General features: G+C 41.5%; 1 protein-coding gene across 6 annotated transcripts in view; it reads right to left on the reverse strand.

Moving 5' to 3' along the window:
• Nucleotides 1-2,299: 2,299 nt before the first annotated feature.
• Nucleotides 2,300-14,250, reverse strand: part of slc8a2b (solute carrier family 8 member 2b) — a 180,059-nt gene continuing 168,108 nt past the window's right edge. For all 6 annotated transcript variants that reach the window (XM_044353318.1, XM_044353321.1, XM_044353319.1 and 3 more), the window contains 4 exons: nt 12,225-12,349; nt 10,308-10,407; nt 8,822-9,097; nt 2,300-7,674 (listed from right to left, as the gene is read on the reverse strand). In XM_044353318.1, coding sequence (XP_044209253.1) covers nt 7,298-7,674; nt 8,822-9,097; nt 10,308-10,407; nt 12,225-12,349 — 878 coding nt within the window. In that variant the 3' untranslated portion in view covers nt 2,300-7,297. The remainder of the gene's footprint in view (nt 7,675-8,821; nt 9,098-10,307; nt 10,408-12,224; nt 12,350-14,250) is intronic.

A 14,250-nucleotide genomic window follows, 5' to 3' on the forward strand; every position in this document is an offset into this window, starting at 1 on the left:
CATTAGATTATTAATACTGAAGCATCAGTGTTACAGCAGCATGTTACTGTTTTGTTACTTTATATACAGTTAGCTAGTTTAGTCCAGTGGTTCCCAACCTAGGGGTCGGGCACCTCCCAAGGGTCATCAGATAAATCTGAGGGGTTGTGAGATGATTAATGGGAGAAGAAAGAAGAAAAAACAAAGTTCTGATACACAAATCTGTTTTTAGTTTTTGGACTTTTTCTCAAATCTTTGATTTTTGCTGAAATATTGGATCATTTGAACATTTATCGAAATGAAAGCATGTGAGAAGTTTAGAGGGAAAAATCACTGTTTGGTGGAGTTGTTAACAACTCATAGAAATCTTAAATATGACCCGACTACACACTGCTTTTTGTAAGACGTCAAAAGTCAAAAAGGTTGGAAACCACTGGTTTCATCTTTAATAATGTGTTGTATTTTAAAAGCTTGTTATATTATCCATTGTGTCAAATCTTCATCTGAAAAGTAACTAAAGCTGTCAAATAAATGTAGTGGAGTAGAAAGTACAATATTTCCCTCTGAAATGTAGTGGAGTGGAAGTATAAAGTAGCATCACATGGAATTACTCAAGTAAAGTACAAGTACCTGAAAACTGTACTTAAGTACAGTACTCGAGTAAATGTACTTAGTTACTTTCCAGCACTGATTATAAGCCTAATTATTATAATAATAATTATAATAATTATAGGTCTTATATAGTAGTCACAGTTATAAACTACAACCCTGCATTCTCCAAATGGAATAACACAGAGATTCATACTTTGCTATTAAACTAAATCCCTGCACCGTGGATATAATACTTTCCAAAAAAGCTATCAGCGTATTTATAATCGTGAGTGTTTGCTTCCTTACTAAAAATTCCAGATCCTGTGAATATGCAAATACAGTGTTTCCCCTATAACTGTACAGGCCTGGTGGGGCACCAGGCCAACAAGAATCTTTTCTTTTAATGCCAAAAATATGCCAAATATCCATTCATGAGGAAATCAATAATCATTTGCGTTTGGGAGTGTCTGTGCGGTATTGTTCTGAAACATGAGTCAATCTCTGTGTCATTGCCTGGGAAACTCTTGAGGCAATGTGAGTGCCTTGTCTATTTAGGGTTTTTTTCGCTGCATACCACCAAGCCTGAAAAACATCCTCGGGAAACACTGAAATATATTTTATGTCTAAAGTTTTCCTTCTGGACACAAGATGTCTCCTCCTTCACTGTAAAGTTCATTCTCAGTGTTTGTGAACTGGAGGCTTCAAGTTTCCACATCACACTTGTGCAACTTGCATATTGGACCTCAATTGGCTCCAAACTAGTCGTGATGTCACAAATCCTGCTCGCAGGCCCATAAAGCTTTTTCACTTTAAGCAGATTAATGTGAGAACAAACTCTGCACGTACATCATTCTGCACAGTGAAGCTCAAACATCTAAATGATGTCACAATAAACAAAACACGTTTTTGAGTGACGGGAGACTTTAAATTAATTGTAAAAAGCTTCTAAGTCAACTGGCGAGGGTGACGTGACCACTAACGAACTTCTACACTTGCACTGATCACTTACTTACAGTAACATTAACTGATAATTAAATGAATAAATAGATAATTAATAAAATAATTAACTCTCCTGCCCTCACTATGCTTTCAATAAGCCCTGTAATGTATTGTAATGTAATAGTATGATATCATGTTTATGATATAATGCATTACATGGTGCATTGCTTGATATTGGTGGATTGAGTGTACATTTCTGACGATAATCAGCATGAATATCTATATTATTCCCATTGAAGTGACCTAAAACATAAAGATATAGAAAAAAGCACCAAATCCTCACATCTGACAATATGGAACCAGAGAATATTTGACATTAATTGCTTGATAAATTACTAAATTAATCAATTATTCTTTTATTTCAATCCGCTAATCTTTTTAGTAGTGTCACAGAGTAATAATACATATTCCTCTGTCAGTTGATTTTTGAGTGCCATAAATCTAAAATAACTTAATTATGAGTTCATACTAGCCTGGTGTATAGTGCCCTCCTCTCCCCTGCATCTGTACACATAATATTTAAAAGAATACTCTCTTGGGATCAAGCTCCAGCAGGTCCTTGTGGGTCCTGATCATGATGAGTGTATGTGGTTGTGTTTGAGTTTCATGGATGGATATTGAATCTCTATCTCTATATTATATATTTAACATCCTTGTTTTATACTCTGACCATGTTGAGTTTGAGTGATGTATGCTCATTTAGTGCAAAAATAATGACTCAGACACGTTCAACCTTGAAAATAAATAAACTATATTCAAATAAGGTCAACTGTACTTGATTAAAGACCTTTGTTTTCTTTCAGTAACACGTTACACCTCATGCCATGTTCTCAAAAACAAGTTGCCATGTTTTTCTAAGGTTTTTTTTTCCTCCCACATTTCATAAAAAAACTTAAATATCATCTTCAGTTAATAATTTATTACAGTATTGAATAAATGTATATGTCTATCACATGATATTGTATTAACTCAGTCATTATTTCCCCTACAAAGGTTCAGGCAGAGAGAGAAATTTTCATCATCACAGGAAAAAACTTCACAGAGAGACACATTGAAGAGCAAGACCTGGGAGGGAGCGAATGGGAGAAGAAGAAGAAGAAGAAGAGAAGAGACAAAGAAGAGAAGAAGAAGAGAAGAGAAGAAGAGGGGGGGGGGGTACACTAACACAGACACAGAAATATCGTACACCAACAAACAAAAGATGACCTGGGATGTCGCTCGTTGTGGATGTAGCCATGACACAACAGAGCAAGCTTTTGTTTTCACAGCTTCTAAAGTAGACACTGAATCCATAAATGCTGCATGTTTATGTATGTGTGTGTGTGTTGTGTTCATGTCTGTATGCACTGTTTGTATCTGTGTGTGTGTGTGCCACTTGCTCATTTTATTTCACTGGCGTTTTTGGATTCAAACTGTGGGGAATCAACTTGATAAAATATGCCTATAGGCGTCCATCACAGTAGACCATGCTGCTAACACACGTACACGGGGGGGATTCGTCATGCATCTGCAGAGGAACACGGAGGGGAAAGCAAACACTGAAACACACTAGGGGAGAGAGGAGGGGTCGGGTGAGGAGGGGTAGTAAGAGGAGGAGGAGGAGAGGCTGGATAGGGTGGCGAAAGGCGGGGGAGGGCATCACATCTAGCTACAGAACAGCAAAGGCCGAAGCCAGACAGTTTAGTACAGAAGTTCATGGAAACATGGAACATTGTCCCGACATTGTAGACAGTTCTGTATGTGGGTGCTGAGCCGGACCTGGGTCACAACATCTGCTGGGTGTGTATAATCAGAGCGGATCCGTTCTGTAGCCGCCGGGTGCTGATGCTTTTATTTCTTCTCCCCCAGCAGTCATAGATTACACAACAGTTCAGCAGACCTGTATATGTGTGTGTATGTGTGTGTATTTGCGTGTGATGTGTAATCTTGGTCCTACCTGTTGTACTACAATAACAGTTAAACGACTGTTACACTCTCACACACCACTGACCTGCCTCACGGCCACCACCGATATCTATAAAAGCTTCCCTCTTTAGCTCAAGACGACCCGAGACTGACAAATATACTGGCAATGTTCCACACTGTTTCTTCATGTAAACATGCTACTTACACTCAAAAAAAACAACTCCTCCTTTAAGAGAACCGGATGAATGAAATGTACGTTGGCAGAGGCTTACAACAAACACTGGAGCAGAAAAAAACATGTGCACTGGCCTCTCGTCAAAGCTACCGACGAAAGATGTGTTTTTTTTTAAATTTATTTCCTGTATTGCACATTGAAACCACACTCCTTGAACTAAACTCCAAACTGTTCGCCTCAAGGACCTGCGGCACAGCTTATCCATAGATAAATAATCTTCTTGTAAATAAATAAATATCTAAATAAATTATCTCGTGAGAAGAAATATACATAAGTGACACAGAGACGCAAACGAGTCAGCAGACGATCAGTAGGTTAGATGAGATTATGTTCGGTTTATGATACACTACACTGTCGGAGCAGTTTCGAAAGGGGAGTTTCCTCACTGTGGAAAATATATCAAAATCTAATCCACTAAAATTCAGTAATGATGTAATCTACACTAAACTCTACCAGCTGTATATATTGATACTGTTCTAAACATTGTTTAGAAGTACAAAAAATCTACCTTGGCTATATCTGCAAGGAAAAGATACAAAAATTGGTTTTTAGAAAGTTTACAAAGTATAGTTAGTTAAGGGTAAACGAATTGAATCTTTCTGATATCATAGTGTAATAAACTCCACTTATATAGCGCTTATCATCAGTGGGTGAAGATTTTTTTCGAGGCGCTTTAAAGAGAAAATGTTTGCAATGCACCTGCAGCACAAAGTACAATGTCCTTACAGAAATATTCAAAGTGACATTAGGCAGTGAATATTACAGTAATAATAATAATGTTGACCGTGATGTGTCGAGATCAACTCCCATCTAGATGCTTCCAGACGAAGCTTAGACTCAACTAGTTCTACCTTTTTTTTTTTTTTTTTTTTAATCATACAATAAAGTTGCACACTGCCCACTAAATCCTCTATGACATATTTTCATGCACTGACTTCGCAGCTTCATATATCTCAACGTTGAAAGTAATAAACCGGAAAATGTCGGCGTGTAAATGTCACAGCAAATCAGAGGATTTCTGCATATAGTTCAGTATCCTTTCACTGGTTTGCACCTCTCTGGTTCTGGTTGTCGTTTCAGTCGCTTGTGAACATTTTACTTTACATTCCAACTCCGCCGTGCAATACTGAGCGACACGTAGATGCCTCGAAGGGCCGTGTTTTTCTAATCTGTTTTCCACTGAAAACAACCTATGATCTGATAATACTACTACTATACAAACAGTCTTTGATTTAAACCTACAATGTGAAAATGACACCTGCTGCTACTGTACAAACACCCAGGTTAGACAGTGTAGTCTTGTTAGCTGTTAGCTGCAAAAGCTAATCACTGTCTGCTGCTTACAGACTGTAAACAAAGTCCTTACTTAGTCCCTCTAAACAGCTTACAGACTTTCCATCAAAAAGGAAAGTGATGTTTAGTATGTCTGCTACTACTACTACAGGCAGGGATGAATTACAACAATCCCTTTCCCACAAGAAGAGAAACTTCATGGGATGGTTTCACCTGGATCTGGTGTTGCATTACAATCACTCAGTCAGCTGAACCAGTGGAAAGGTCAGAAAAAAGAAAAAACGCAACACAGGATTTACAGTATATCAAACAAAGTGCAGCCAGGACAGAGTTTGTACGGCTAAAAACTTGAATACTAGATTTTTACTTGAGAGTTTTTCTTAAGGCATAGTATGGACGCTTGAAGCATCAGCATGGTGTTGACTAAAGGATCCCGTATCCTAATTCTTGTGTAAATTAGGACTTTGGACAATATGCTGTAGACTCAGTGTTGATGACAGGAGATCTTTTATCGTTGGGTTTAAACGACTCAATCGAAATTCACTTGGCTTTAGAGGCTTCACGCTTCATAAAAAGTAAACTAACACTGTTAAGTTTGACTGCCCCCTGCGTGTTTGTGTGACTCAACTATGCTGCTGCCACTACACATAAAGGATTAGTCTGTCAGGATACATGCCACAGTAATGGATTAGTCTGTCACTACTTAAAATGACACAGTGATGACTGACTGACGGACTGAATGGCAGCCAGCTGTGATTCAGTGTGTTTTCATTACACTCCACACAGACGGGCGGGCGTGTGTCACATTTTTTTTTTGGTCCTTCTTATGAGGAAAATGTCCCTTTTTGATCCTCTCAGATCATCCCCGTTGGACCAAACACCCTTCCTCCCCCCTCCTCCTTCCTGTCTGCCTACACACACACACACACACACACACACACACACACACACATACACACACACACAGACACAGCTTTATACAAGAAGATTTAACATCAAGGACCAGCTGATAGTTCACTGAGCACAAATGCAGGGATGTAAAATTTACAGTATGAAACTGATCATTCCCCTTTACATTGTATATATATGTGACTCTGTATCTGTCTATACATGCAAAAAAAAAAAAAAAAAAATCCTCTGTCAGCTGGGCAATGGTTACCGACATTGATGTTGGGAAGTACAGGTCATACGATCATTAATTTGTTTGGCCAGCTAAGACTTTGCCAAATTTCATTCCCAGTCAGGCTCAGCTCAAGCTAAACTTTTCCAACGTGTGGGATCCAGTCTGTACTGTTTCTGACAGAGGAAGTAGAAACCTAACTGTTGTGTTTCCTGTTCTTTTTGAGTTTCTGTACAGAAATGTAACGATGCATTCAGGTGGATAACTTCCTCCTCCTCCCTCAACATTTTTCAGTGGTAGGCATCACCGTCTGCCTACTGCAAACACTACACTCTTTATGTACACTGATATGTACTATTTACAGCGTGCGTGGAGAACCGCCCTCATCTATATCGTGTATTAGACAAGCATCACCACTTAGTAAGTACCCCGTATAGTAAACAAACTAAATGTTATTATTATTGTAAACATTCCACTCCTTTTTTTTTTAAATCCCCGCGGCGCTCCACCTCCTCAGTGAAGACACGTGAGTCTGTACCGGTAAAGTTACAGAAGAGAGGTGGGAGGGACGGTGAGACAGAGCGTCGTCCCTTCCACGCAACTCAGATTGATGAATGTTCACAGGTTTCTGTTCCGTCCTAACACTAACAGGCCTGCTCTTCTCTATCAGTGGTCCGATCCTACATACGGGACAGCTCCTCCATCTGGCTTATAAAAAAAAGTCGCCACGCCGAAGGAATGAAACTCCGGAGGCTGACAAAAACCGTCTTTGAACCGCTAAAATGTCAACTTCACAATGACTCTTTCTCTCTCTCCGTCTTCTCTCTGCTAACTTTGCTGCAGTAACCTTTCATATTCACACTTCTCGCCCCTCAAACACTTCCTTTTGCCCTTCGTCATGCCTGTAACTGTGCGTGTGTGTGTGTGTGTTTGGTATGATCAGTTTTACACATGCGTACATATAGTGTGTGTGTGTGTATGTGTGTGTGTGAACATGTTCTGGAGTATTTTAGCATCCCTGCATCAAAGACCAGGACCCCTCGAGGCTGCTATTAAACAGATGATCTTAACACATGTATCATGTCAAACTGTGGACTGTGTGACTGAGTGTTAAAGTATATGTGTGTGTTGCTGTGCAATATTCTTCCAGATCTTTCTTCATCTCCTTTTTTTTTTTAAAAGCCGTTGATGTGGCAGTAGGCCTCCAGGCTGGAGAAGAGGATGTAGAGGAACCACAGACCCAGGAACAGCAGGGTGGTCAGGAGGCGGGACACCCTGGGGCCGCCGAGCTCTCCGCCGATGGAGGGCCGGCGTCGGAACAGGAGCACAGCCATGGCGATGAAAGCGAAGATGGTGAAGAGCGTGACGGAGAAGGCCAGCGACCCCGGGTCCACCCTGAACTCTGTTCCTTTGATTTTCCAGTAAACGGCAGCCACCGACCACGCCACGCCGATCCCCAGGAACACGTTGACAGCGTTGCTACCGGTGACGTTTCCAACTGACGCGTCGGCATGCTGGTCCTGCATGGCGGACACTTTGCTAGCGAAGGTGTCTGGAAAGAGATGGAGAGAGTGAAGGATGCATCTTCTCACACATGTGCACACACACTAACAAAGGTAGCTGCACTTTAGAGCAAAAATTTAACACATTTGGTGCAGCTTTCACCACAAACATGTTGTGGTTTCGTTTCCTCAGACCATGAACATGTTGTGGTTTGAGGAGACGAAACACTTTACACAGATGTTTGTTCCGCAAGAAACTGAGATACTGAGATGAGTTCTGAGGTCTTGTGCTGTGCAATTAAGTCACATTTTCTCTTGTCATTTTTATTCCCTCTTCCTAAAATATGGAAACATACTATCATCTCCCCTATAAAATAAATAAGAACTCTAAAGTCTTGAATGACCTTAAACCATAGACTGTAAAAAATATGGACGTAGCCACAGTGACATCACTGAAAAGCTCAAAGTGGGCGGCTCCAGCCGTCACCATCTTGGCAGTGCCTGACTGCGCCCCACTCTCGGCTAATCCAAACGGGCAAAGAGGTGGAGATGAGGTGGGCTGAAACAAGCCACCTGCAGCCACATCCTTAATTATGCATAACTTTATGGCTTCATAAAATTTAAACAGGTGAGTTATAAACATCCCCTCCACTCCCCAATTATCTATAGAGACCAAAACAGGCTGTAAACATGTTTATTTCTGCTGTAAAGTTGGCCATTTTAACAGGGAGGTCTATGGGGATTGACTTGCTTTTGGAGCCTCAAGTGGCCGTTCAAGGAACTGCAGTTTTTGGCACTTCTCCATTTTTCAGGCCCCAGAGGTCACCGCTTGCCTTAAACCAGCTGATCTCACAAGAAACTTTGAGGGCAAGTGGAAGGCCAGGCAGATCAGTGTCAGTTTGCTTACAAGGCTGCAGGTATGTTTTGTTATTTCAGAACCTTTAGGCCCTCAAAATCCATGTTAGGCTCTTATTTATTAACTTTTCCTCAGAGAAACCTCTTTCTCAATATAACGTAAATTGACTGGACTGTGGATTTCCTGACAGAGTGAGTCAGGAGGATGTGCTGTCCTCTACAGGATCTCCCAACATGTCTGTTTTTTTCTCTCATTCTTTTTATCTTGACTGCAAAAAATCACAAATGATGATTTATTCCTTAAATTCATTGGATTTATCTTGAAAGAGGATATTTTCTCACCTGGAATAGAAGTTCCCAACGCCACAAACACCACAGCGGTGACGGTGTCCCGGAGCCCCACGGTGCAGCCGAAGTGTGACGCCAGATCTCCTATGACGGCGGTGAGGAGGCCGATGACGCTGATGGAGACGAAGAAGCAGGCCCAGCCGTTCCAGTACTCTGTGGGCGGCACGCAGGCGAACAGCACCTTCCAGAAGACGGTGAGGAAGTGCATGACGTAGTCGTAACAAGACGGAAGACGCTCCTCGCGGCCTTCCTCGTCTTCATCGCCGTCACCTGAAGGAGGAGAAAGAGCAGGGACAAGATATGAGAGAAAATACAAACAGCATCTTCAGGTGCTTCATTTAACATACAGGCTTTTAAATCCAAACACTTGCACAGTTGAAACCAGAGTGTAATAATTACTGTCTGTAGTGAACTGTTCCTTCCACAAGATGGAGACCTTGAACTACAAAACTCTCACCAACTAGAGCACTAGTAGGACAGATATACACAACGCCGAGTTACTGAACTCAGGTGGTTTGTTGCCCTTCAGTGATTCATAATCTGTGGTTGGTATTTGTTAGTAACACTTCAGGGTAATTAACTGAACATTTTTCAGAGCACTAACACAGGCGGGAGGATGTAATAGAGGATGTGATGTCCGCACTGAGCAAAGCACTAAACTCCAATCTGCTCCTCTGCTCTGCTGTTAAACCTGAAGCGACGTCTCAGAGGAAAAGCACGTGTGAGAAGAAGAAGCGCGGAGAGATAATGTGCATTGATTCACTTCAACTTCACTGTTTTTCTTCACCTGTTTAAAATGTTGTCGCTATGTGTACCACCGTCTAGATGTCAGATGAGCAGTGTTACATTTATAGAGGTGTTTTAAAGCTTTAAGTCTGTTGATTTCAGTGCTTAATGTACCTCGGATGATTCACCTCCACTGAGCAGGATGATGGATGTGCAGAGTTTGACACTATAAGGCTGTTTTCACTCCGTCTTCTAAAAGGCGGAAACTTTGCCTACCGAGTGTGATTTAGTGACATCACAGCTAATCCAGGGCCAGTCGAGGTCCATTATTCAACTTAACACAAGTGTGATGTGGAAACTTGGAGCCTCCAGTGCACAAACACTTAGATCGGACTTTACAGTGAAGAAGGAGACGTCTTGCGTCCAGCAGGAAAACTTTAGAAATGAAAAATGTTTGTATATTCATAGATTCTGGATTTTCCACGGAGGGACCGAGAGTAGATGTTATTCTACGAGTTACGAGAGAGTATTTTTATGTCTTAAAACAAGTCTGAAGAGGATCTTTAAAGCACATTAGGGACCTCAGGCCCCTTGTTAACAGAATGATTATACTTATGCAGATGGATATACTTAATAAACTTCTATACTATTCTATATAAAAGCTGAGTGTGTTGTTAAGGGTGATGAGAGTCTCCTCATGACAGCTGTTTGTTCACTCTGGTCACATGTCTTCTTACACACACACACGGCTCACCTGCGCTGACAGTGACGGCCTCCACAAACTGCTCCCTCCAGGAATGTGTGCCGATGACCAGCGCCAAGTTGGTCTTCTTGATGAGCTTGTCGACGGTGCTCTGCCAATCAGAAGCACAAAACACTTAGAGCTGAGGTACAGGTGACACAGTCGCTCAGGTGAGACAGAGCTCGTTAGCTGTGCAAGGTGGGATCATCCAAAACAAAACACAAGCAGACAAACGGCCTCACGCCGTCGATACGTATCGATTTTATTCATGCACACGGGAAACAGAGCTTCTCTCTGCTGTGCTAAATCTATATGCCAATCATGCTTAATTGCATTATTACCCAAGTTGGTTCACACCGTCCACAAATCATAAGAGACAAGGCCAATTATATTTCCACAAAGGGTCAGTTGAGTTGGTAATCAAATAGAGGATGAGAATATTGAATTTTAGCGGACTGTGTTTGGAGTTATGATGGAAAGACGGGGTCTCGTTCATCTGTTTTGTTGACGTGTTTGTTTGGTGTGTGATTCTCAAACAGTTCAAGCTTTCTGTTGGTTTTTAATTGGATGAATGAAAGGCAGATGTTTGCTTCCTCTGTTGACTCGAACTTGTCAGTTTTAAAATATTTTGTGGTATTTAATTTGTCGGGTATTTAGTTAAAGTATTAAAAGAGCACAAGAAGGCTTATATACACACACACACACACACATCATTTCATCATTAACTGAGCTTTTGAAAGCTTTCCTTTTGAAAACATCCACTGCTTTTATTATCTATATGCGTGCAGACGATGAAAAATAATTATTGTTTGCTTCTTTGCTTGTTGATATTTGAATAATATATTCTATGCCTCCTTCCCTCAGTGCTTCTGGTAAAACAGCATTTAATTCACAAAAAGTCAATTGCACATGAGAGAGAGCTGGAACTTAATTAAGAATCCATCTTTTCAATTTTCTTAATGGCAAATAAAACAGATGGATTAACAATATAGCATCCTTCTGTGTGCTGGACCTTTTGTGAGATTTATTGCTATTCCGGTAAACCAGACAAATTTCATTGCTTGTAGTGGCAGGTGCAGGATATCGGTTTATGTGGTGGTGGCTGCTTTTATTTGCTCAAAATACACCTGGGCCCAGTGCACATTTCAAATATTTGGACTGCTCACGGCCATCTTCCTCCTTGCTTTTGCTCCTCGTGCACAGGGGGGAAAAGCAGTGGAAGCTAAGTGAACGCCATGAGAGTTTGAATTTCTGCATTCCCGGAGTGAAGTGATGTATCGAGGCCAGCTTGAGCGCTGTCAATAATTCAAACCCGTATTAGACTCGCTTGCCGAGAGGGTTAGGACCCTGCTACGCCTGAGTGAGGAAGAGTGTAAAGGTGGATTGTATAATGTGGCCACAGTTCGATAAAATCAGTGGCGCAAACACTGTCTGCAAGAAAAACCAACAGTTTTTGGTTTAAAGAGAGACATCTTCCAAACATGTTTGGACTGTCCTGGAATTACATGTTTAATATATAAACTCTGACATTTGGTTTGGGTGTTCAGTGGGGTTTGGAGAGGCAGTAGGTGCTGTTTGACTACTGCTTCATTAAACTAATTCTGACCTTTTATATCACTTAGATTTATTTACACTGTTTTATGTGTTGCTTTGTTCACCAGTTTTCTCTTTTTTAATGATTTCTAATCACAATAAAATGATGGTTGAGAAATAAACTTTAAAGCCGCTCTGGGCAAACATCAATAAGTCATTCACACATTTAATTTAGGACATCTGAATAACTGCCATAAAAATCCACGACCGCTGCTGTAATAGATTGGCAGACCTCGACTCTACATTTAATGTTTTGTGCTGCTGCACACGACACAAAGAGGGCGCTGCTCCTCCAGAATAAACTAAGCAAGAAGAACAAATGAATGAATGGTGCACCTTGAACTCATAGGACTCTTCGATGACCACCTCCAAGCGGCTGTGCTCTCCCAGGATGGGCTTCCCCATCTCAGCTATCCTCCGGGCCTCCTCCTCCTCGGCGCTCATCTGCCCCTCCATCCCCTCTGTGGTGAAAAAGGGAAACGTTGGAAACTAACATGCGTGTCACAGATTATTTTCGAGCTCCAACCTGCATCAATAATAGATTGTGAGTCAGCATTTTATTTAGAGATGTGTCACTTGTGTGCATCAGCCCCTGAGTCTGAAATATGCATCTGAGTCTGTGTGTGTGTGTGTGTGTGTGTGTGTTATTTCACAGCGTGGGAGAAGGATATGAGAAGATGACAGATGGACACTATCTATGTTTGTGAGGAAGCAGAAAAATAACAACACAGCCACACAGACAGATTAGAGAGGTGGAAAGTTTCTTAACTCAGTGATATAAAACGAGAAAAAGAAACAAGTTCTCACATTTGAGAAGCTGGGATCTGTTTACATCTTTCTCACCGAAACTCATCGTGTGTATCTTTGAGCTCTAAGAAACTGTATCGGATGGATTTCCTTCCTCATAAAACATTTGAAAAGCTGCATTTTTTTACATCCATGCTAGCAGTCTTCTTCTTCTTCCTGCCTTTCTTGGTGAATTGCTACGTTTCTTTGGGCGTTACGCTGCCACTTGTAGATCAGTGGAATAGCATGAAAACACAACCCCCCGCTGTGAGAGTGCACGAGACGAACAAACCGACTCAAACAAGAACTGCTGCGCTGCACGAGGAGTGGTACAAAAAACACTCCACAGGGTACTTTTAAACAGTTAATTGATTATCAATCTATCATAAATCGTAGCTAGTTAATATTCTATTCATTGACTCAGTACTGATTGGTGCTAAAAGTTGCTGTGTGCTTGAATTCAGACCTAAATGTTGCATGTCACTACTTCTTCTACTGTCTGTAATCCAATTCACAACTGTGAATAATGAATTTGCTGAGGTGGAAATGAGGTCTCTTCTTGATAATACACATCGATTTGTGAGTCTTTTTTTCTTTCTTTGAGCTTTTAAGAGAGAGAGAGACAGACTTACAAGAAGAGAGTATTAATGCCGACTTGTGGCCCAGTTTGTGTTATTGATCCGCTGCCAGCAGAGTAGCAACAGCAACGACACCAACCGGAGTAGATCTTACAGAAACAACTGAGCCAATCAGGGATTGTATTACAATCAAACCGTCTCTTCTTCTCTTTTCTGAGAGAGCGGCGGTCCACAAAGAGCATCAACCGGGCTCTCTGTGTGCTGAGTGCGATTTCATAGTCTCATCTGTCTCTTCTGCACAAGAGTGAGAGAGAAGGAAATTAAAGAGAGACCAGGAGGTATAGAGACGAGATGCTTTGTGTGTGTGTGTGTGTGTGTGTGTGTGTGTGTGTGTGCATGTGTGTGTGAGGAGCAGGCAGAGATTATAGCCCTATCCTCTCCTCAAAGGCGGTCCATGTCTAATTATGAAAAGACTGTAAGAGCAAAAGCAGCATATGGCAACCGTCCCTGCAGTATTCATTGACACGATTTCAAGCTGTCATAAACACACACATTCACACATACTCATACACATGCACGGAAGCACACACATATACACACACATGACCGCTGCACAAACTTGGCTTCAGTTCATTTCAAGGTGCTTCCTGTAAGCAGAAACATCTTTTACAGGGAACACCTCCCCTGCTGTAACTCAGCCGAGCAGAGAAATCACCCCGAGGACGGCGAGCGTCATCGTGTGTCATCACTCCTGCAGGGCCTCCCACTCGCAGAGCCTTTTCTCCTTGATCTAAATTCTGCGTTGGCTGCTTCTAATCGTCTGTCACTTAAGGTCAAAGCTGCTCGGTTGCTTTGCATCCTGGTGGACACAACTGGCAGCGAGAGGCATTTATAATTTTGGAGAGTCTGACAGACTTCATTGCACAAAAATGATGAAATGTCATGTCAGTGACCTACGTACAATCAAATTAATCTTCTTTTTTTTTAAGCGGGCACTA

This window comes from Thunnus albacares, chromosome 6, assembly GCF_914725855.1.
Source record: "Thunnus albacares chromosome 6, fThuAlb1.1, whole genome shotgun sequence".
In the NCBI taxonomy this organism is placed as follows: Eukaryota; Metazoa; Chordata; class Actinopteri; order Scombriformes; family Scombridae; genus Thunnus; species Thunnus albacares.